At 34.0% G+C, this 24,273-nt stretch overlaps 3 protein-coding genes across 7 annotated transcripts; 1 reads left to right on the top strand and 2 right to left on the bottom strand.

Annotated features, from left to right (window-relative positions):
- Nucleotides 1–159: 159 nt before the first annotated feature.
- Nucleotides 160–8,758, bottom strand: LOC101209930 (ATP-dependent DNA helicase Q-like 3). Of its 2 annotated transcripts, XR_004214463.1 has the most exons (20): nt 8,316–8,758; nt 7,942–8,049; nt 7,818–7,825; nt 7,633–7,716; nt 6,976–7,116; nt 6,855–6,889; nt 6,387–6,470; nt 5,793–5,881; nt 4,901–5,053; nt 4,710–4,806; nt 4,337–4,340; nt 4,075–4,224; nt 3,872–3,973; nt 3,729–3,794; nt 3,249–3,379; nt 2,378–2,469; nt 2,110–2,237; nt 1,220–1,326; nt 985–1,095; nt 718–858 (listed from the first exon to the last, which is right to left on the bottom strand). XR_004214463.1 is itself a non-coding variant. In XM_004141026.3 (19 exons), the coding sequence occupies exons 1-19, from the start codon at nt 8,464–8,466 to the stop codon at nt 399–401; spliced, it is 2,190 nt and encodes a 729-aa protein (XP_004141074.1). In that variant the 5' UTR covers nt 8,467–8,750; the 3' UTR covers nt 160–398. The 2 variants fall into 2 exon arrangements, 1 of the variants encoding a protein (XP_004141074.1); XM_004141026.3 differs by lacking the exon at nt 985–1,095 and having other exon boundaries at nt 160–858; nt 8,316–8,750.
- A 2,791-nt stretch (nt 8,759–11,549) lies between these two features.
- Nucleotides 11,550–18,006, top strand: LOC101210180 (protein trichome birefringence-like 16). 2 transcript variants are annotated; one of them, XM_004141027.3, is made up of 6 exons: nt 11,552–11,755; nt 12,366–12,517; nt 13,209–13,373; nt 13,849–14,187; nt 16,212–16,407; nt 16,928–18,006. In XM_004141027.3, the coding sequence occupies exons 2-6, from the start codon at nt 12,367–12,369 to the stop codon at nt 17,751–17,753; spliced, it is 1,677 nt and encodes a 558-aa protein (XP_004141075.1). In that variant the 5' UTR covers nt 11,552–11,755; nt 12,366; the 3' UTR covers nt 17,754–18,006. The 2 variants fall into 2 exon arrangements, with proteins under 2 accessions (XP_031736778.1, XP_004141075.1); XM_031880918.1 differs by lacking the exon at nt 13,849–14,187 and having other exon boundaries at nt 11,550–11,755; nt 16,928–17,753.
- LOC101215675 (protein LAZ1 homolog 2) lies at nt 17,946–23,556 on the bottom strand. 3 transcript variants are annotated; one of them, XM_031880919.1, is made up of 9 exons: nt 23,356–23,556; nt 22,287–22,627; nt 22,144–22,200; nt 21,602–21,710; nt 19,547–19,728; nt 19,371–19,459; nt 18,786–19,035; nt 18,339–18,572; nt 17,946–18,271 (listed from the first exon to the last, which is right to left on the bottom strand). In XM_031880919.1, the coding sequence occupies exons 3-9, from the start codon at nt 22,168–22,170 to the stop codon at nt 18,092–18,094; spliced, it is 1,071 nt and encodes a 356-aa protein (XP_031736779.1). In that variant the 5' UTR covers nt 22,171–22,200; nt 22,287–22,627; nt 23,356–23,556; the 3' UTR covers nt 17,946–18,091. The 3 variants fall into 3 exon arrangements, with proteins under 3 accessions (XP_031736779.1, XP_011648574.1, XP_004141180.1); XM_011650272.2 differs by having other exon boundaries at nt 22,325–22,627; XM_004141132.3 differs by having other exon boundaries at nt 22,325–22,487.
- Nucleotides 23,557–24,273: the final 717 nt, after the last annotated feature.

The raw sequence follows: 24,273 nt of genomic DNA, 5'->3' as shown, positions 1-24,273 counted from the left end.
AAACGAAAAAAATAATAATACTACAAACCCGACAACCCAACCCAAACCATATTTTATGGATTGGATTGAAAACTTAATTCGGGTGGACAACCCAACCAACCCAAAAATATGGATTGGTTTGAGAATGTCTCCCAACCCATTTACACCCCTAACTCCAAATTGTGAATCAGGTGTCATTAAGAAAACCTGGATCAAACTAACAGAATCCAATTCCGCCATCTTGGAGTACTATAGAACAGATTCAGAAGTGTTTCCAAGCAAAACCTCTTCAATTTTAACGATTTACAATAAGTAACAACCATATCCCTATCATGTGCATATCATTCGAGTTCTGTTCTTCATGGTTGGCCCAAGAAAACAATAACAAAACAAAAGAAAATTTTTGGAGACAAGAAAGTCTACCCCAACCTTGCCTTCTTCACTGGATCCTTTTCATCTCTGTCGAGCGAGTGCCCATGTGATTTATTTGATTGATTCGCCTCTTCCTTTATACCATTAACAAATTCTGAGAAGGAAGGAATTGAAGGCAAAGAAACTGCAGGGGAAGCCTTTCGCTCTGCCACATTAGTCGCTGAAGTTTCCAAAACTAGGTTGCTGCTACAAAATTCTTCATTTTTCATTGCTAACTTCGCGAGATCCAACACTGGGGATGGAGATGGCAATGCAGGAAGTTCTCTATTCTTCTCTGAAGAAGGGTTATCAGCGATGCTAAGCCGATTGGTCAACTCTGTAGAACTTGCTGTCCACAGCCACCGCACTGTACTAGCAACTTGTGAATAATAGAATGATTTCCCTGTTCTTCCATACTTCTCGTAGCACTCATGCTCAAGAAAACAAGCATATCTTTCCACTTCAATCCTGAAAGAATTCCAATCCAGATGAAAATTTTTAAATCATGTATAACTGTACAAGTTTGCAGAACTAAAATCCATAATACGAGCATGCACGCTCCTGTGTCACTGAGGAGTGAACTAGTTTAGTTACCAGGAGAAATGCATGGAATTTATTGTCGATAAATGGCACCAACAACGCTGTTAGTGATATTGTTGTCCACTGTTCAATTGGTGGACATGACACAAAATGAAAATCTGCCAACTGATTATCTCAAGAAAATGAGCGTCTAAGTAAAATCAGAAAGGCAACGGACGTTTTATTGCTACTTGAAATTCAATGAAGAAATACTAAAAGCTCCGCCAGCGAAAAAAGCATGATAACTTACTTGGTGCTCCCAAGCCGTTGCTGAGCCTGCTCTAGAGAATTCTCTAATCTCTCCCTGCTAGCTTTCCTAAGTGATGTAGATACACTATTCTTGTCATGTTTATCATTCTGCCATGAAGTATATAGTCCATCAGAAAAAAAAAGCGTACTAGGAGACTCCAACATGAATATCTACTAATAATCACGATAAAGTAAATACAATCGATCTCCCAACATGTAACAGAAACTCTCACAAGAGAATATACACAAAAAGACATACTTATAAAAAGCACATTAAAAGTTATGACCAATTACAAATTGTGAACTTTCAAGGTTTTATCTATTTGATCTCTAACTTCGAAAAATGTCTAGAAGTCCCTAAATTTTCAATATTGTGTTCAATAGGTACCAAATCCTTAAAAGAAAAATATTCAAAGGTCCTTGAACTTTCGATTCTGTTCTGAATAGGCCCTAAACTTTTTCTTAGAATTAGTGGGTTTGTTGAATGTTGAGAGCCTAAGGGTAGTTTTGTAATTTATGTTACCCTAATTATTCTTTCCTTTTTCGATTAGGCTCTTGTTGCCTTTTAAATTTCCCCCTTGAATTATTTATTGTATAAGTAAATAATAAGAAAACTCTCTCCCGTGGCCTTTCACCTTATACTAGGGTTTCCACATAAATCTTGTGTTAGTTTTTTGTCGTTACTTTCAATATGGTATCAGAGAGGAATAATGCTGAAATCCTAAATACTAATTTTGTCAGAAGTGTTTAAACAAAAACAAGTTTTTTGAAAAACATTTTTTTCCTTAAGTTAATTCAAATGGGCATTTAATCTCATTTCATTAATTCAATGGAGAAACATTTCTGTTTCCCAAAAAAAATCAGGGGAAAAAAGAAACGATCAAACCAAACCTGTTTAACTGAAATCTTGTTCTGGTAATAGTTTGCTTCTGCACGCTCTAGAAGTGCCATCTTTTCATTTAGTCCTGATTTCTTTAGAGACTTCATCCCAGTTAGGCTTTTGACAACCTCAGTATCATCTGACAATTTGCGAAAATTTAAACTAAAAATATGCATTAATAAAATAAATATCCAAACCCAACCCACCAAATTATATACAAATGAAGCTACGTGGCTGGAAGAGAAGAAGAGCAATCGAGTCCATTAAAAGGATTTGTACCATCAGAATTTGATATATCTTCTCCAGATTCACTTGCTTCATCCTTGAGATTCCAAAATTCAGAAAACTCATCTTCATCGTCTGTATTCGATCTGGTTTTTATCAATACATGAAAACAATTCTGAGTCAGTGAGAGCCCATTGTGCATAGTTCAATGGTCAACATATTTTTTAAAAAAATTAAAGGTTCAAATCCTCATACTCACTTATTTGTTGTACTCAAAAGAAGACTTAAAAGTAACTAAATGAAGGATTTGAGACAACATTTAGTACAAGATATCGATGCTCATTTAGGATAGTAACAACGTCCATTAACCGTCTACGGTCCAAAATCTTGAAATGAGAAATTTGATGACGATATGAACCAAGCTGATATTTGTATTTAGATAAACAAAAGATTAAAAATAAGGATGATTAAACTCTCCAATTCCAGGCTACTTGGAATACTTAACCAGTATCTCCTAACCTGGCTAGCTTCCCTAACTTTATTCATAATCACCATTCCAACAACAAACACTCCCATCAGACGAATGTCTGGGAATTACCACTATGTCTAAATCCAGGGACATAACAAATTCAAGCAAATGACAAGGAAAAGGATCTGTAGTAAGAAACTTGTTGATCATCAATCTTAGGCACTCCTTATGTTTCCAAACACTTCAAAATGCATAAAGCTTCTAAAATAAGTGTGTTTGTATTTTTTAACCTGCTCACGAATATCTACTAATCATCCACCTAACTGTACAACAAAATGAAGAAAGTAATAAGATATTTTACTTCAATAAATATGTGGCCTATAAGATTTACAGCTAGCCTTTTCAATAATAAATTTTAAACATTTTAAAAATTTTAAACTATTTTAAGACAAGCACCTGCTAACAAAAATTCTGGAAGATGAATTATTTCGCCTAACAGCAGAAGTAGTAAGCTCCTCCAAATAGGCAGCAATGATATTTGGGTGTTTGCAGGCATCACATGATCTACTACATATGGATGCAGGAACCTATCCAACAGTTACATAAACATTTATTAGCTTTTGGGACAATATTCAAGAGTTGAAAAGAAAACAGACACCAATTGTACAAATAGACCTTCTGAAAGGCATCTAGCTTTCGATATTCTTATTCAGTGAAAGAAACTTGCCCTAGGGCAAAGTACAGACTCCTCAACCTCTAGGAAGGCTGAGACTTCTCTCTCGAGAATGAATATGCAAAATAAACCCTCCCACACACGTAACTAACTGTGGTCCCCCACCATCTTACATGGACGTCCCACTCTCGCTAACATGAGCAATTGCTTTCTTACCCTTACATATATTGGAATAAATTGAAGACCTAACACCTTCCTCCTACCTGTTCCCCAAAGCTCTCAAGAATTTGCTTCCTGCGACATCTGGAGCCCTCACAATACTCAACCATCTGCATTCAGTTGTGCCAGGACATCAAAATAATGGCAAAAAATATCATTGCAAATTACAAAAGAAGAAGAAAATCACCTGAGTAAAGTCGGTTAAGGACTTCTCCGGTTGCTTTTCTTGGGAGCTTGAGGATGGTAGGATCTTCTTATCAGCACTGGACCTATTTCTTAGAATAAATTCCTGCGAAAATGAAAAAAATGTTAAATGAATAAATAGATGATGTGAAATCAAATGCAGCCTAAAGAGAGAAGAGAACAGCAAGTTCCAGTTCAGAAATTAACCATTCTTCTGCGGTCTTCAATTCCATAGTATAACAAACTTTTAGAGGGTAATTGATCACGGCCAGCTCTACCTGACTCTTGATAAAAAGCTTCCATTGACTTTGGAATATTGAAATGGCAAACAACCCTGACATCTTTCCTATCTATACCCTACGTAACACAACAACATGGAATTAGCAAAATTAATGCTCCTCCTGTACTGCACAAAACAAGAGCACACATGTCCAAATTTTTACTTAAAGAAAATCAAGTAAATACTTACCATCCTGAAAGGAGTACCGCCAATTCAGTAATTGTGCAAGCACCAGAGTGGCTCTAGGCAAAAGGACATAGTGAAAGACAAAATTACAACGTAAGGTACATCATAGTTTTAAAACATACAAACAGTACAGTACCTATTTAATTTAAATCCTCAAAAGAGTGAGACCGAATTATAATGCCATGCTTATCACATCTTTCTCACCTTCTAATGGTTTGGCTTATAGAACATACTCGATGACATCAAGTGCAGTATAAATTATATTTCAGTTTGAGGGTCAAATACAAAATTTTCAAGACATTTATGTTAAAAAAGAAAATACACCAAGTCTGACTATTGAGGTTAAATGAGGATAAAGATTTATCAAGAACTATACCCAAAAGCTACTGTGGCCACAACAACTTGTATCCTAGAGCTTATCCAATCCTCTAAAACAGACTTCCTCAACTCATTCTTCAAACCCGCATGATAAGCTGAAAACCAACAGACGATCAACATGTAAATATTTGAACAAATAAAACTCTGAGTGCTGAAGATCCAATTCCAAGAGCAGAAATCTTTTCTTACCAGCGCATGAAATGCCATATTTTGCTAGATAAACTGACAATTGATCGCACATTGCACGCTCTAGGCAATAGATGATTGCACAAACATCTCCACTAGATTTCAGTTGATTACACAAATCGGCAAGTGGATCATCCAAAAGATCTTTGTATCGAACTGCATAATTAATTTTCACTCAAATGCAACTGTAAATTTACCGAACCTATGACAACATGAACTTTCATGTTAGCATGCAAACCATGAAACGTACTAGCAAACAGCCAATGCATCCTAGAGATAGACCGCTGAAGTTTACACGAGCCAACTAAAACCTAATTTTAGCTCAATATAATTTTGAATTAGAGATGCAAAATTGATATAGCCTAAGAGATAAATTGAGAACTCCCTCTAAGAATCAAATCGAAGTCTTTATTATGAATCAAAAGTTATCAATACAAGAAGATAATTCCTCCATCTATAGAGAATTGGGAAGTAAACTAATCTTAATCCTAATTAATCAAAAAAGGTAATTTCATCCCTATTAAACCCAAGAAAATAATCATAATCCTAACAAATCCTAATCCTAATCAAAGATGGAGTTGATCAAGATACCCTAATCTATTCTAAGCCTACTACATTAAAAATAAAGAAAAAAAAATGGTCCAAAAAATCATATTAGGTTTCCTGGGACAGCATGAGAAATGTGACAGGGAGCACATCATCCAGGGTATCAACAGCCTAGCCATTGGAGGAGAAAATAAGATCAAGTTCTTTATTTTGTATGACTGATGAGGGGCACCAATATGAGATCGTATAGAACAGAGGATATTCAATTAGTTCATCCCAATTTTCTAATGCTGCAACATGTAAATTGAGCGGGGGGACATACACTCGAAGTTGAGCCACCAGGACAAACCTTCATAATATATGTTAGGACGATTAAATGAAGACTTAAGAACTAGAGGGTTTTCCAAGCCCAAGGATATTATCACATCTTTCTGCACTCTGCGGAAACAAAGAAAAAACCAGGATTTAATCTCTCGGAATTTTAAAATCAGTATCTACATGTCACTGACTTCTACCATCCATATAGAAACTAGAAAGTGAGGGGAAAATCTCAACAAACTGTCGCCAATATAGTGACAAGACTATGAAAAAATGAACAGTAGGATATTCAGAGAGATATGCTCGCTTGCAGAATCTTTCAGAGAAAAAAATTCATATCCAACTGAATTGTGCACTATAAGTGTAGAACTTTCTCTTCATAAGAACACCATCAGCATAGGAACATACATCAAATTTTTGCTAGTGAGAGAAAAAGAGACCTGAAGTCCATCTCATGAACGTGCAAAGGATAACAATTGACAAAATTACTCAAAAAAGCAAAAGATGGTTTAAATTTTAATACAAGGTTAAGAACTATAATAACTTGACAAAAGGATTGGTATGCTCAAACCAAGTGTATGATGCCCACAAAAAAATTTAAAGTGAAAGGGTGATAATAACTCACTTAGGAACAGCAGTAGCCGTCAAAGCCAGTATAGGAATATTAGGAAGTTGACTCCTCAAAGAGGAAAGCTTGCGGTAGCTAGGCCTGTGTCAAAACATAAAAGGGCAATAAAAGTGATTAGTGAGGAGACATCACCAAAACTACATAAGCAAACTCCCCCACCCACCCAAAAAAAACGAAAAAGAAGATGAGAAGGAAAAACAAAGTTCCTTCATAAGCAACAAGATTGGCATATGTTACGAATAAGATGAGCACTAAATTGACATAGGACAAGTATAGAGGATCAATAGCTTTGGTCAACTTGATATTTAATGGTATATCACAAAAGTAGAGAGAGTAAAACAAAGAGTGACCCGGTGAGAAAACGAAGAAAAATGGAAACGGTACTCTAATATAAAAAAGAGGTCAGTATTACAGTCTATTACTATAAGACAACAATTGATTATCTCCTCTATGACTATCACAAACCTGAAGTCATGGCCCCATGTTGAAATACAATGAGCCTGAAAATTGCATTAAAATGAAGATGAAGGTGTGATTGAAAAAGATAAAACGCGGCGTTCACACATAATACAAGAATATAGTTCACCTCGTCTATAGCAATCAGATTTAGTAATCCTCTAGAATAAATTTTCATCAATTTTGCCATGAATCCTGATGTTGCAATTAATTCAGGCGTAACATAGAGAAGCCTTAAAGTAGGTTTACTAGAATTGAGATCTTCGTGAATCTGGATGAAGAAGATTGTTACACGCATTGTTTCTGGGTAAGTAATGTTTGTATCAAGTAAACAGAAATTATGAAAGATGAGAGGACGAGCTTATGAACAACAAAAGATTTCCACAATAAGGAGAACGGAAACAAAGGCATCTTCCTGCTCTTCTATTCTATTACATGCAAAAAATATTTAAGACCATGATGAAACTTTCTTCACAGACAAGGTTGAAAAATAGCAAGGTGATGGAATAACAATAAGTTTGTAATCTAAAAATAACTTTAAACAACCTCGTGCAAGTAGAATACAGCTAATTTTGGTATTGCTTTAGAAAGACTGATGATACCTACCCATACAGATGAGTAGTAAGAATAGGAAAATTAATTTAAATGTCAAAACTTCTTAAAATATTTACAAAGAAAATAATAATAATATAGATTTGCTTTTTAAAAAAATAATAATAATTTTGAGGAATAATGAGTGTCGTCAAAGCAGACATCATAATACAAGTATGATTAGGAGATGATTCACTTTATTTTTGGCCTGTGTTGACTGAGTCGAGGATAAATATTCAGCAGAAATTCCCTTTTCCTTCAAGGCCATCACTTGGTTTTCCTGATATAGTGCGATCAGCGTTGTGGAAATTGTCAAAGAATTACAAACCGAGAAACACAATTGTCAGAAAGGGAACAAGAAACAAACACTTCGATGCTTACCATCAATGCTGCAAGCGAATACTTGATGATTTAGGCAAGAGCAGGGAGAATTATCTTATACAAAAAAACATTTTGGTAGTTAAAATCGTCCAAACTGTAAATAAAGAAACTGAATAGCATTCACCTATTAAAGGACAAACAACAAGCACCATTCCATTTGAAGCTAGAGCAGGAATCTGGTAACACACTGACTTCCCTCCCCCAGTGGGCATGAGACAGAAACAATCTTTTCCTAAGCAAGAAAGAACAATAAAGAGCTAACAAAACCCATATACAATGTTTTCACAACAATAATGAACATACAGCATGTTATATCTGCGAGCTACAGTTGGAAACAAGGTGAATCAATAGTATAAAGTAGAAATACAACAAAGTCTCAATTCGTTCTCCTAGTCCTGGCTCTGAAAGTAAGTTTTCTTGGTATATGCCAATCAAAATAACGATTCTTTTCCCTACGTTTTTTTATTTATTTATTTCAGATTCAGCTGAAGTATTTACCTGATAAAACAGCTTCAATGGTTTCCAGTTGCTTTCCCCTAAACTCGGAATGTCCAAAATGCCACCTTAAGAGCTTCGTCAAGGATTCCTTGCTATATTTGTGCTTTTCTGGACGGTTATTACTCAGCAATGGAAGTGATGACTTCTTCATTTCTACCTGCCTGAATCTTCAAACAATGTTCACCTACGGCGATTTTTTTCTTTCTGCCCCTTCCCTTGTGCACCGTCGGAAAATGGTATAAAATACTCAAAAAGCAAAAAGTTGGTAAATGGCCAGAAATAGCACAAACACCATTTTTAAAACTCTTTCAAATAGTTTTTCTCGTCCCATCTCTAGATCCATCCAGATCGAGATTCTACTCATTTTTCAATATTTTAGTCAGTTTTTTGTTTCCACGATTATGTGAATTTCAAATGAATTTTCTAATGAGATCTTTTTTTTTTCTTTTTCTTTTTTTGTATTTTATGTTTTTTAAATGTAGAAATGAAAATGAATCCTGAATTAAATGTTGCCATGATTTCAAAGTTTTAAAATGAAAAGGAATAACATTAGAACGGGCAAAAATTTGCAAAGAGAGGCAACCGTAAAAATTGGAAAAAATAACATTTTGCAGGATTGGATTTACTATACAACTTTTTAAAAGAAAATACAAGAGTACGAATTATAATAATAATAAACCTTTTTTTTGTTATAATTTTCTCACTTATTTCTTCTCGAAACATTTGAAAATGCAACAAAAAAACATATTTTTAATATATTGAATTTACTTATCAAATACGAATTAAAGACCAATAAAATAAATAAATAATACAATTGGTTTCTGAATTGGATTTGGAGTACAAATTTCAAAAACATATTTTATGCAAAGCAAATAAATTAGTACAATTTGTTTTGTATATTTGATTTAATGTAAAAAAATAAGAAAAATCTACTATGTAAATTATTAAAAAATAAAACTTAACTTCTGTAAGTGTATTGGATATACATTACAAGTAAAAAAACAATACAAAAATAAAAAAAATACAAATTCTGGATATATTTGGAAGTTAGCTAAAAAATGAATTTGAATACACTTTTTTGTTATAAAGGTTTAGGGTACAAACAACAAACAAAAGTTTACGTAAATACTTATCGCATTTTCCATTTTGTATTGGGTTCACAAAAAGAACAAAAATTTCATACTCATGTAAAAAAAATCTAGTTTTTTTCGTACAGTTTTCTTTCACAAATAAATAAAAAAAATTGTATCATAATCCATCCCCAAACAAATATTATAAATAATATTTCATAATCATCTTGCTTATTCATTACCCAAACAATGATTATAAATAAGCTCTCATAATTCTCTACTTAATCGTTCTTCCAATCAACGATTATAAATAATTATTTTCCTTTTCATAATCCCCCATTTTCTTATTCATTTCTCCCATTTTTCTTTTCTTTCCCCAAACACCTCGTTGGAATTACAAACGTACATGTTTTTTAAATGCAATATTAGGTATGTAATGTATTTTAAACCACTTTCATCAAAATAGTTTAAATAATAATGAATTAAAAAAAAAAATCTTAAGTCAATCTAAATAGATCCTAGGTATTTTTATTAAATCGATTGATGACAAAAAAAAATGTAAAATGTTATTAAACTAAAAATAAATCATAGTATATGTGATGTATATTTACAATGTTCACTAAACATTTTGGCAACACATTGGTATTTGATTTATATTCAATTGTAATGGATAGGTCATCCAGTTTGACATATACAAAAATAAAACAAAATAAACCAAATCTCCTAAAATAAATTAAAAGTTAATTTTAAACAAAATGAGAGATACATCATTTAAAAAATACGATCTAATAATAATAATTTATTAAAAAAATCAAAATAAAATATAATGGAAGAATGAAAAGAAAAATTGTTTAAAAAATGTTATTGTGACTAAACCAAAAACGTATTTATAATGACTTTAGAAAAATGCTTTTAAAGATTTAAATTTTAAAGCTTTGCATTAGAGTTGGTAGTTGACAATGATCACGAAGGTGGTGTTTGGAGTTGATCGATAAGTTTTATAGATTGAATTAAAAAAAAGAAAACATAACTTGAATAAACTTTACTATTCAAAACCATTAGAAATAATGTAGGAAACATCGATGAAGATGGTCATTGATCAGTGTTGAAGACAGTCAATAGTCGTCAATGTTTAAGATGACTGGTTGCCAACATCATGACCATCTCTCGTCAAGGGTCATGGCTATTGGTCATTGACCAACACTACGACTCCTTGTCAATAGACACGACATGGATAGTTAGTGACAACGATCGGCCGTTGTTGATCGAGATGCTCACCTGATGACAGTAACGTCCAAAGTTGTATATCAACAACGATCAACGCGTTCGATAATCAATGGTCAAGACAATTCAGATGCAGCAATTTGGAACCAATAGTTAAAATGATCAATCATAATGACCGTCGATCAATCACGATCGACCATCATGGTTGATCGTGAAGTTGGTCAATGCCTATTTCAAACATTTATCAATTATCATTGACTGGCAAAAGCTTGAACTATATTTTTTTCTAAAACATACGACATACAATAAAAAAAAATAAAACTCATGGGTTTAGATTCTTAATTGCATGAGTTTTATTCCAAGTGTCCAAACATTGGTTGACGTCCCCTAATTTCAAACTCACGCCCCTTAAACTTGTATATTAACGTAAGGGACAATTAAAAATATAACTATTAGATTCAAAATAATTAAGTAACAACATTTTTAAAATATTGCAAATATAGCAAAATTCGTTAAAGTATATCAACGACAGGAATATATCACTACATCACTAGTAGACTATATTACAAATACTGATATATTATTGATAAACAAAGTCTATCAATAAATAAGTTTGGCTATATTTATGAATTAAAATTTTGTTTATTATATAATTAATTATTATTCATATAAAATGTTATTTTAACTGAAAATGACCTTTTAAACCTATCACTGGAAACTTGGAACTAAATTAACCAAACACATCTATTCCTAAAATGTTAGATCTAAAATGGTATTTATTTATTTTCTATAGAATTATAAAGAAAAATTTGGAAGATGAAGAAGTGAAAACATGATTGAAACATGGCCAGCACCAAGATGAGCCACACGTGTCGATGCTGTTGCACCTTAGTTTTGCTCCTCCTTTTTCCCTTCACATTTATAATTCTATACTTCTATTTATAGCTCTTCCCTTCCCTTCTTGTTCTCTGCTCTTCTTTGTTTTTCTCATTCTCCCTCCTTTTTTTTTTCTTTCGTCACATGTTCCACCGATTGATTGATTGTAAATCCGAAATTTGTCATTCGATCTCGACCCCGTTTTTCCTTCTAACTACATTTGTTTTCTGCAAATCGTCTCCAATGCAGCCTTGATATCTAATCTGTAAGGTATTGTCTTCTCATTGTTTTTCTGTTTCTGCGATACAGTTGTCTCTTGGCTACTCGCATGAAATTTCACAATTTCTCTATACTCCGATGGAGATCTTTGGTCCGAGCCTGAAATCTCTACAATACTTCCAACGTTGCTACACGAGGATGTTAATTTCGTTCCCGCCCTAACTACACTGCTATTTGCTACTAAAATAATTTTCCACATGATTGAGAACCTAAATCATGCTTGCTAATTTAACCCCTACTGTTTTTCTTATTTTCCATTAAGATTCGAGAGAAGCAACTTGAGATTTTATTCAAACCATGTATCTTGTTACTGGTGGGAATGTGCAACATTTATTTGTAGTCACAACTCAAATCCTTCAATTATTGGGCATTCCACTGCTATTCGTTGCACTTACGTCACAGATCGTAGATGTTATGCCCTTGGAAAATCCTCAAATTGTCCAGTATCTTGTAGTCCCAATGTACTAGTAATCGATTGTGTGTGTAATTGCCACTTGAGCACCGGTTATCTTTTCGTTCTCTATATGTTTATTTTACCTGCCGACTCATTCTTCCAAGAACATTTTGATAAAATATTAACACGCTTGCTACTCAAATGTAGGATGAAGAAGGGCTTTTATGGACTAAGGGGTAAAGAGTTATCTCTTGTAACCATTGCTTTGATGTGCACGGTTATTATTATGTTGACATGGGAGAAAACACCACTTCTTAATACCATCCCTCCACCTCAGACTCGGTTGCAGTTGTCTCTAGGTATGGTTTGCTAATAATTCCCGTTGCATTAGACTTATTCGTGGTGCCAAAGTGTCAAGGAGTTTTCTACGGAGCTGAAATTTCGTATAATTATAACATAGCAAAATCAGCCATTGTACAATATTGTATCTCCCAATCAAGATGAGTTCTTACACGATTTATGAAATTCTGAAGACATCGCTTTTCATCCAACTGGACGAGTAATCATTTCACATGTTTATTTGCAAGAGATATTAGCCCTTTCTCTAAACTTGAAAATTCTTAGAAAACTTATCATGTTTTTAGCATATGAGTACGTTGATAACAATTGGTGTTAGTCTTTGTTATGAAATTGCCAAATAAAGAAAACAGAAAAACGTAAAACAATAAAGAATACATACACAAATTTACCTGGTTCACTAATAGTGTTTAAGCTAAATTAGTAGGGTAGGAGAACAATATTATGAGAGAGAATAATTTAGAATACAAAATAGAGGCGCCGTCGTACTTGGAATAGACCATTCCAACAGGGTTATATATGCACACCTTTGTAGAACAACATGATTTACACATGGCATGGGAACTCGTGAGATTTTTAATATCCTAAATGGCTGGCATGGTTTGAACCATGATAACCTTGTTCACAATTAGGACTTTTGAACTTTAGGTACATATTCATAATTGTGCTTCTTGATTTTCTTTTGTATCACAGATCGAGGTAGACTAGTTAGTATTTCTCCTTCGGGACAACAAGAGCATACTAGTGAATATGTTCCCATTTTTGAAGATAAAAACACTGTAAGTAATCAAGAAGCTCGCAGGCCTTCTTCTCATAGTTATTCAAATGAAGAGGACACAGTATCTTCTCAAAACAAGGGTAAATATTTTTAATTCAATGTTGCTAACATTTTTGTTTCCAATATATTCAGTTTATTGTTAACTGTACCTAGGAGGTCTTTCTAGATTAGTTGTGATTTTCCTTGTAACCAATTTGGTAGTATAAATTTGTCTCACTTTTTATTTGTAGCAATAGTATGGTTGAATGAAACAATCAACCTATAAATTTGGCTGAGCTTTTCTAGTAGACATTTTTCTATTATGGTGTTGCCATTTCAAACTACATTTCTATGGCCTCCATTCCTTATTATAAACTGATTCAAATTTCTTACCTTATTTATGTGGTGCATGCCTTTAAGTCTTACATGTTTCTTCTTTGAACTTGAAGCTTTGTTTTCTTTATGTCTTTGAGCTATTCTATTAACAGCATTCTTAATGTACTAGTTTCATCTAGATGTTGTAAATTTCATAGTAACCCTTCAATTAAGATTTTTGAATGCGAACTTTCCATCCAGGAAACCATATAGGTTCCAGAGAAGTTACACACAAACAGATAGTGGAACTAAGAAACGATGGGAACTCAGGAAGTCCAAAAGAAATTATAGAAGATGAAACCATTCATAACCAAATTGTGGTTAAAGGTAAAACGGCTCCTATAAAGAAAGAGGTTTTAAAACCAAAACCAAAAGAACTTGATGAAAAAATAGAGGAGGCAGTAGAAGAAAATTATTCAAGTCAAGCAGAACAAAGTGTGGAAGAAAATTATTCAAGACAAGCAGAAGAAAGTGTTGATTCAGTTTTGCCGATAGTCTACAACATCAGCACGATAGATGAGAAATTGAAAAAGAATCAAGGTGTGGAATATATTTACTCTTTACTATTTGCCACTCTACAAATTCTACTATGTTTCTTATATCAGAATGGACATTTGAATATGGAGAATTTACACATACCACATTGATTGTCATGCAACAACTGTGAAAAGGAATGGTTTCAATTATGAGTTGGTTTTTGTAGAGATTTTGTTGAGCTTTGCCCTCAAGCAGCAACCTTAGTGTCAAGGGATTGGGTTTCAGATAAGAGTGGACTTATAGTCCTAAGTTCAACTCTCTAGGTGGGTGGTCTAGTAGCGAAAATCTTTGTTAAGTCTTGGAGTTTATGATAGTGTGAAATACCGTTGGGTGGGCTTGGTATCATGGGAAGGATGGTTACACGGAGTGTTAATCTTTCTCCTCTGGAAATAAAACCATTCTTCTATTTATCCAATTTCCTTTCCTTCTCCATTTTTTTCGCAAACCCAAAGAGAAAAAGGAAAAAGAAATATTGAGTTCCTTCCTTCCTTGTGCATTTCTAAACAAGTATTGGAGAGTTAACCAACTAAACAACGGAGATTTTAGGCCAGTTGAGGCAGGCAGGCATGCATGCTCAATATAGTACGCCAACACAAATTGATACATTGGCTTGAAATTTCTTTTAAGAGATGGACCAAGACAATTTTCTCTCCTAACGCAAGGCAAAAAATTAACGTATCATCGGTACAAAGGAAGAGTTCACTTTTACTTTATTTTTACCTCCAAAGCTCATGAATGACATTATGCATAAAGCATCCATGATTAGAACAAAGAGAAAAGGGAAAGGGGGCTTCGAGTGAAGGCCTTTAGAAGCCTTATGTTAGGTTTTAGTCCACATGCACTCCGTATAGCCCAATAATGACACAAGGAAAACACAGGGAAAGCATTCCTTGTGATACAATATATTGGTATTGTGTAAGATGCATTTTCTCTCTTATTTGTCTTAGAAAGAAAATAGTTCTTAAATAGAAGAAATATCCAATACAAAGTAGGAAAATACAAATATGGAAAAAAATAAATGCTCAAATATATATTGAATACAATGAAAATATCAACAATAAAGGAAATAAATAAATAATAACACTCCCCCTTAAGCTGGTTTGAAGATATCATCCATAGCCAGCTTGTCAATTAAGTTATTGAATTGCCACTTTGGAAAACCTTTAATTAACACATTTTCAATTTTTTCTTTTGTTGGAAAATAAGGGATGCATATATATATATATATATATTTGATAAAACAACTTTCATTGTGATAAAATGAAAGGTAGAAGGGCTAAAGAAGCCCTACAAAGACAACCCTCATTTATGAAAAGGCAAGCAAAATATGACCAATTGTATAGTTACAAAACTGCTTCAAAATGGAAGCCCAAAGATAATCATGGCATCTAACCAAGGACCAGACATCACTAGAATCCTGCTCTCTTCCTCTAAAAATTCTATCATTCCTCTCACCCTAAATATCCCACAAAACCGCACACACCCTAGCTAACCACAAAAAACAACTTTTTCTTTGAAAGGCATATTGAGAAGAAATTCACCATTGTTGCTGGAATGTCATAATGTCTTGAATAATTAACACCAAAATCTTGTAGAAATAAGCTCCACACACCTGACGTCACCCACCAAATCCTTCCATATGCCATCTGTTTTTCCATAAACCAGAGGCTTGACATTTCCTCCAGAAGAGATTTTTATCATGATATATGTGGGTTATGAACACTTGCAATCCAGTAATGAGACCTACAGGCTAACGAAAATTTTTTAGGGAAATAATTAGTTTTTTCTACTGTTTGTTTCATAAGCAAATTACGTTATCACTACCAAAAACTTTTTTTTTTTTTGTCAGTTTTCTGCTCTGCTATGCCAGTCTTGTAAAAATGGTATGATTCTGCTATATTCTTTGAGCCTTTGATCATGTTATTGATAAGAGTATACCTTTTAAGTTCCACATGCTTTTGTTTATGATTTTATCGATTTGGTGTACATGTACTAATAGATTTTGTACTTTATCTGACGAATTGCAGCCTGCAATTATGCCAAAGGAAAATGGGTTGTAGATGAGAAGCAACCTTCGTATTCTGGGTTTGAATGCAAGCAATGGCTTTCTAGCATGTGGGCTTGTCGTCTGACTCAACGTGCAGATTTTTCCTATGAAAATCTTAGATGGCAACCAAATAATTGTGAAATGGAAAGATTCAAAGGCTCCGAGTTTCTGAAAAGGTATCCTTTTGAGAAACTTCAGATTATTTCTTGCACCATCTAGATTGAGGTTAACTATTTTCCAATTCAACAAATCCACAACCCAACCACCACCCCAGCTTCTAACGCTGCTGACCACATTTTCTGTAGGCTGAAAACCTCTTTGGAGGTCAACTGTATCTTAAGTACTTCAAGAAAAGGGATGACAAATCTCCACCTAAAATATTACTTCGTATATCGGCCAGTTAACTTTAAAGTTCACTAATTATCGATTTATTTCTATTCCACCCTAAGTTGGTCTTGATAGTTTATTTGTATTTTGTATGATACACTTTTGATTTCCAAATCCTGATCTATCATAGCAAGTTACACAAAATAAAAGAAGTAATCACAAAGGTTAGGACATTATCGAGCATATTCTTTTCCAGTTTTGTCTATGCCCTTAGGCGATCCCTATTTTCTACTTTTTGTTTGTTCATGTGTCATGGTAATGTAGATAGTTACGACCCTATTATAATGTTTATGATTCTGCTTCATTCAGGATGCAAGACAAAACTCTAGCCTTTGTTGGAGACTCCTTGGGACGCCAACAATTCCAGTCTTTGATGTGTATGGTCACTGGTGGGAAGGAGCAGCAGTTTGTAGATGTGGGGAAAGAATACAACTTGATCTTAGCTCCTGGTAACACACGCCCTAACGGGTGGGCATATCGATTCCCAAGCACCAATACTACAATACTCTATTATTGGTCAGCTAGCCTATGTGACGTGGAGCCCTTGGATGAAAAAGATGGAAGCACTGATTATGCCATGCATTTGGATCGACCACCTGCATTCCTACAGCGATATATTAATAAATTTGATGTGTTGGTTCTGAACACAGGACACCACTGGAATCGTGGAAAGCTCAAGGCTAACCGTTGGGTGATGCATGTGGATGGTAAGCCAAACAATGACAAGAAACTCGCAATGATTTGGAGTGCCAAGAATTTCACCGTTTATAGTATTGTCAACTGGGTGAACTCTCAGCTGCCAAAGTATCCGGGCTTGAAAGCTTTCTATCGATCAATTTCACCAAGACACTTTGTGGGTGGAGATTGGAATACTGGAGGAAGCTGTGACAACACGAGACCTATGTCGATTGGAAAGGAAGTATCACAAGATGAATCAAGTGATGAGAGTGCTGCAGGTGCCGTGAAGGGGACGGGGGTTAAGATTTTGGACATAACAGCCCTTTCCCAGCTTAGAGACGAGGCTCATATATCTAAATATAGCATAACGGCCAAAGTCGGTGTTCAGGATTGTCTCCACTGGTGTCTACCAGGCGTCCCTGATACATGGAATGAAATTTTGTTTGCGCAGATCTAGTCACAAGGTTACGGGATGGAAAGCCAATCAGAAAACTGTGGTGTGCGGCTATGAAGAAGTGACTCGAATGAGAGCTCCTTCTTTTTTATTACTATTCACAGTTCAAGAGAACTCGCTTCTATTTTTAAGTAGTGTATACTCTATGAATTCGTATATCACACGTAATTATATTTAGAGATGAATACAGATCGCTGGAAGAGTGATTGTAAACATTTTATTTAGCTTGAAAAGAATATGACAGTCATCAAAACTACACTGACGGAACATGTAACATCAAAATTACATCCATCCATAATTCATCTATTGAAAGGCAAAAAAAAAAAAAAAAAAAAAAAGTCTCAGACAACTTTAGTTCCAACAAGATTTCCATTTTCTTCCACGTATTCTTCAACCTCTACATCTGACTCTAATTCATCTGAACCTATCGTTCGCTGGTGAAGGGTCTCTTGTATCATGGCCACGCCTTTCTCCACTGGTCTTATTGCTTGGTTTATGGTCAATACAACATCCTTGACAACCTGCTACGTAAGTGTTAAACATGAGATGCTAAAAACTGTTTTGAGCATATGTCTAGACGCTACTTACTCGTTGGCCGCCTTCCAGAACTATGTCCTGGACACTCTCAGTGACGCTCGTCCCAGGAGCCTCCACATGGGTTTCCATCCTTTCTACCAGAGCTGACTTTTTATCTTTTCCTTCTTTGACCTCCGACGCTCCTTTGATTGTTTCTATGGTTGCCACTCCACATGCAGAAACTGGTATGTAACGATACGGTTCCGCAGATAAAACAAATATATGAGCCACAGCTGCAATAGCCATCTGCAATTCAATAGAAAAATAAGAAAAGATAAGGACTTCGAAAAGAAAGAGCACACATCCAAAAAAAAAAAAACACAAAAACCATGAATAAAACATTAATCAAAGTTGAACATAAGTAGTTTAATTAAAGAATTAGATACTTAATAAACAAAACAAGGCACACAAAATTTGAGAAGAAAATTTAGCTGCCAAATGCAAAGTCAGGCAGATTACTTCTATGCAAATTAAGAAGTCCTGCAGTCCAATTTCTAGTTTCCCCTCCTTCGGCAGAACTTCAAGTTCACGTAATAGAGCAATACCTACACCTTGCCACCATGTTGCAAACACTATGGCTTTGAAACTAATAAATTTTGCTAGTGGCTTTATTGGTTTCAGTTGCTCGTGAGTTACATTATAAAATTGGACAAGACAAAATAGTGCCCACATCTGACTGAAGTTGAGTACCACTGCTATGTATGGATACCTACGGGAAACATGATACAGCAAGGCATAAGCAGAAGTGAAGCAAAACAAATGTAAATCTTCAAAACTAAGGTAGAAACGTGAAGGGTCATGAGCACAGAGGCAGTAGAAATGCTAATATCAACGGCGTTGACTATAACAAGAGGATATAGATGTAAGAATGATATATTTTGCTCAATAAGGGATAGATTCCACTACAAATTTGTTAAACATAAAACATGTCCATTTCTTGCTTTAATCACATTTCGAAAATAAGCTTTAAAAGTAGAGAGTTACATAACCAAACTATTCAATTCACCATCATCATTGGTTATTAGTGCAAATTTAAATACATACCCGTAGGACCACTTGAACTTCCCATCGCCATAAACTCCAAAAAGCTCCAATATAAATGCTATAAATGCAGTTGCTGTCTTCAGAATCATCTAAATCACCAATGCATATAATATATGTACATAAGAAAACTCATTATCGAGAACAAGCTGAAAAAGAATTCCAGATCAGTGCCCTACATATTGAACAAGACCAAACTTCTCTATAGTGAGCAGAGCTTTTCCAACAGCATGCGGTTTAAGGAGAAAGTTCCACAGTGTTCTTTGAGACCTTGACCTCTTTTCTTCACCCTCTATTAGAGGTTGATCCAGCTGTTTTATTGATTCACTTTCAAGTAGTTCAATGACTCTTCTCTCACCACCTTGCATCATCAAAAAAAATTGCATGCATGCTATAAAGAACTCATAATATATTAATTTGGTATATTCGATGCCACGCTTATACATAAAATGAAGCAATTAGTACAACGAACTGCTTACTAGGCCATTAGGCAATGTGACATAAACCAAGTGTAGTATTGTCACTATTAGTGGACGACTCGATATTTTAATAACTTTGGTTTCTTAAGCTTGAATTCCTCTAGAATGGGCTGTAGAAATTTAAGAACAAAATAAAAGTGTAAAACTTGCAAGTCAAACATCTCCTTGGAGAGTAACACGCATTTACTTGATCTTAACTTATATCAGGTCTTACATACAGTCTCACCACAACCCGACCTACAATAAACCCTGTGCAACAAACAAACAAAGATAATTCATGTTGCTTCGATCAAATATTATTGGCTTACCATTAGAAAAAAAACAGCTCAATATTCACAAGGGAACCATCGATTTCATCAACACATTCTTATCATTATGTGGATTTCAACTGGGCTCCTGGTAAACAAGACGAATGTCTTTTACCAATTACTGCATTTTTTTCTCGATACCATCTTGTATTCTAATCTTCAAAGAAACAAAGACATACACCCTCTCCATACACGGAAGTCAAATTATTCTTGTACATCGATGCTGTCACGTTTACTTTAAATGCATCTTCTGGCTGTTCGGTGCATAGGCGTGCCTTTGAGGCCAAGTGTTCATTTTTGCTGTACTTAAAGAGTGAAGTTAGCCATTGTTTGTGGCTTCTTGAAATGTAATATGTAATTTTGTAGTTTGAGCAGGAGCAGGAAAGCACTCAAAAGTGTGAGTGCTTTCAACAGCTTAGTCTTTTGTTTGTTTTCGCATGTTAATGGTTACTTCCGATGTATATCTGTATAAATAGTAGGAATCATTGAACATTAAGAGTTTTGAAGAATTATTGGAAAAAAAAACCGTAGAAATGGAAGAATAGTCAATAGTGTTATCCATTATCCACCTTCATTTTCCTTTTGCATCTTTGATTCTTTTATATATTTTAAAATTCTATCTTTGGTTCTGTTCGTAGAAGTCCTATTAGACTAGGATTTTATTATATTCCACGAGAAGATGAATTCTTTGTGATACTTTTTAGGATGAATGTTCTTAATGCTTAGTCTATTGTCTTGTTGTTGTAGTATGAAGATTTAGATTAAGATTGTGTTGACGTAGTAACTATGTGAAAGAAAAAGTAAAAATCTAGGTTTTGTGTTTAATTGGTTCAAGAATTAAAACAATTAAATTTAGTAGATCAATTGATGAAATCAATACTCTTACGTCTCCTCGGAAAAAAATCCTCGTACTTGACCACTTTGCATGCTTTCATTCTCCTAGAATGAAATTACTTATTTGCATCAAAGTCAGTACTCTAATTAGTAAAAATGGAACGGATCTCTATTTAGAACAAAGGTTATCCAACTGATTATTTAAGAACCATACTCAACCAAACACTGTTTTAAACTATATTATAATTTGATGCATGTGATGTAGTTTCAAGTTTCGACTAGTTCTGTAAGAACCACTCACCCACTCACCCAATACTGTTTTTATAAAAATTAATTAAAGGAGAAGAATAAAGAACAACACTTGTGTACGCGAATTTGTTAATACTTGAAAAACTAATGTCATGCATCACATTATGATTTGACAATTTGTGAGATCCGCAAATGTTGGCCAAGATGAACTTAGGTATTTTTCTTAGAGAAGAGAATCTACTTGAAACGAAGAACAGTGTTCCATAATTATATTTCCATATATATACTACATATATGTATATGGAAATAGACGTGTGTGTGTATATATATAAATCACAATAACATGGGTAGGCCTGAAGCTTACCAAGACTAGCAATCAAATATCTTCCAAAAGAATACAAGGCGAAGGCTTCGTAGCAGTTCCGTAAGATATCACATGCAAGGGAAAATCTCGAATTCCATAAAGATATAATCTGGGAAAGCAGAAACGACCCAACGCCATTAACGTGTAGCAAAAAAAAATATTTATATCAAGCTCGAGGAATACTTTTTGTTTTGACTATACATGTACCTTGGAAGCATGGAAAAGTCATTATAGGATAAAATCGCAATTAATTTTGTAGTTTTTTCATAATATAGGAGACTAAATTACTAGTGTTGCAAAATTTTAAGTACAGGGATTACATAATATTGTGACTTATAACTGGATATATACTAGAGAATACAAACACTAAAATCGTCAGCAACTAGAGCTTTAACTAATCAAGTTTTACTTGTATGAAAGTTTAGGGACTAAAAATGTAAGTGCAACCATAAGTTTGGTTTTAACTAATCAAGTTGTACTTGTGTGAAATGTGAGAGACTAAAAATATATGTGCAACCATGAGGGTGGATTGAAAGACTCACCGACTGGGTGGCATATACAGGAACCATAAAAAGAACCGCAACAATCCACTTTTGTTCCTGAGGGCAATGCATAGGTCATAGGTGTGTGATATGATCTTAGACGACGCATCGTCATGTAATTAAATGAAGATCCTAGTTCTCACATTTGTAGTTAAGGAGTGGTGACAAAAAAAGTGGTTACCGAAGGATTAGAGTAAGACTTGAGATGCTGTAGAATGAGGAAAAGGGAGAGCATCAGAGCGGTAACCGCAAAGCATGTTGCGATAATAAGTGCTGGTTGATACAAATCTCCATATATGTCTTCTTGTTGTGGTGTGATAGAAATTGATGTCTTCATTATTATTCTGCCAGTTTTGATCATTCACATAAAGCAGAATACAAATGACAGATGTCTCGTTACGCTACGTGTGTGCGAAATACAAACTCTTTCTTTGCAATCTTGACGTGTTCCATTTGTTTATGGTATATGGCCAACCCTCCCAATCTTTATTCATTACACACACCAACAAACGGGTCAATTAAAAAATTAAATCATGAATATTATGATCCCACTTTACCTCCAGCTTATGTATAAACTACAAAGATTTATCCTTTTCATTACTTAATTATGAATGAAATTTCATGTATAAACTCCATTTAAAGTTATACAAACGTATGAGAATGAAAGAAAAGAAACTTATGCCTTTAGATCCAACTCTTTTACCTAAAAAGATGGCTTATATTTTTTTAATTAAAAAATTATTAAGGGTTCGGATAACATTCTCCTTTCATGTTTCTTGTTCTCGATTCACCGTTTCTGATTTTCCGTTCCTTCGTTTTTAGAAGAAAAAAAAGGATGTGCTTGATAACATAAAAAAACAAAATAATGAATGTCTTATTGTAATTATAATTGAGATATGAATGACAGAGAAAGAAATAGACGAAAAATTATTTAGATTTTTTACCCAAATGAAAAAAGACCCACGTTTGAGAAAAGTTTTACTGTGCTAATAATAAACATTGAGTACCTAAATCAGTTATCAAACCACAATCACAAATTAAACACAACCAAACCCGAACCCATGAAATATTTCAACTCTTCTCTATTCATCCTATAAGCATTTAATCTATCACAGAGAATAATTATTGTTGATTAAGAGGAATAAAACCTTTCACTAACTCCATACATAATTCTCCATTATATTTTTCATCAATAGACTTAAAAATACTTACCAGTTACCAATTTCAACTCCAAGCTAAGCTTTGATGTATGGCGCAGGTTGTCAATCTTCAATCATTTATTTTCAAGATTCAAATCCTCTTCTCATTTTTGCTATTATGTATATATATCATTTTTGCTATTACCTGCCACTTGTCAAGAGACCATGAATCCATCAAACACAATACGTGCCCTCCCCGGAAAATTTTCAACAATTCGACTGATTACTTTATTTCCCTTTTTTTTTTTCCATTTAATTTAACCGGATAGAAGGAAAGAACCATTTATATTTATACCCTTCGAATTGCATATATTTTCATTTTTGTCCTGGATTCCCAACAACACCACATATTCCAAAATAGCAAAATGTACCTAAATAATAGATAACGTGAGGGTGGGTTTTAGGATGGGTTTGAAGTTGATTTTGATAATAATTAAAATCACTATTATAAGATAAAAAGTATTTTAAAAAATAAAAAATAATTTTTTTTTACCATATTTCAAATAATAAATATGGTTTTAAATTTTCAAAGGATCATTAGTGAGAATTAATTGCCAAAATGAGGTCAAAATAGCATTGGTCACTTTTATTTTAATGTTTTGGGTGCCACCTTCATCCACGGTCAAAGAGCACTAATCTCAATCCCTAGCTCATTTTCATGTGTCATGGACAACCTAAACACTACAGTGTAGACCATAGATGCTTAATTATAAATACTCTAGACCCTAAACTCCAAACTTTAAGAACACAAATCCGGTCTTATATATATAATAGGGTCATTTTTTTACCAAATATAATATGTTCAGGGGCATTTTCTATAATTTGTTACATGTCAAGATCCCGTCTTCATGATATCCCGACTCTTGTTAAACGATTTAGATTTTATTTAATATCTCAAATTTTATTAAGAGATCTCACTATTTTTACTAAT

The sequence above is a fragment of the Cucumis sativus genome, chromosome 2 (genome assembly GCF_000004075.3).
Source record: "Cucumis sativus cultivar 9930 chromosome 2, Cucumber_9930_V3, whole genome shotgun sequence".
NCBI lineage: Eukaryota > Viridiplantae > Streptophyta > Magnoliopsida > Cucurbitales > Cucurbitaceae > Cucumis > Cucumis sativus.
Note: the sequence above shows the minus strand (reverse complement) of the source record. Positions and strands in the feature narration are given on the sequence as shown.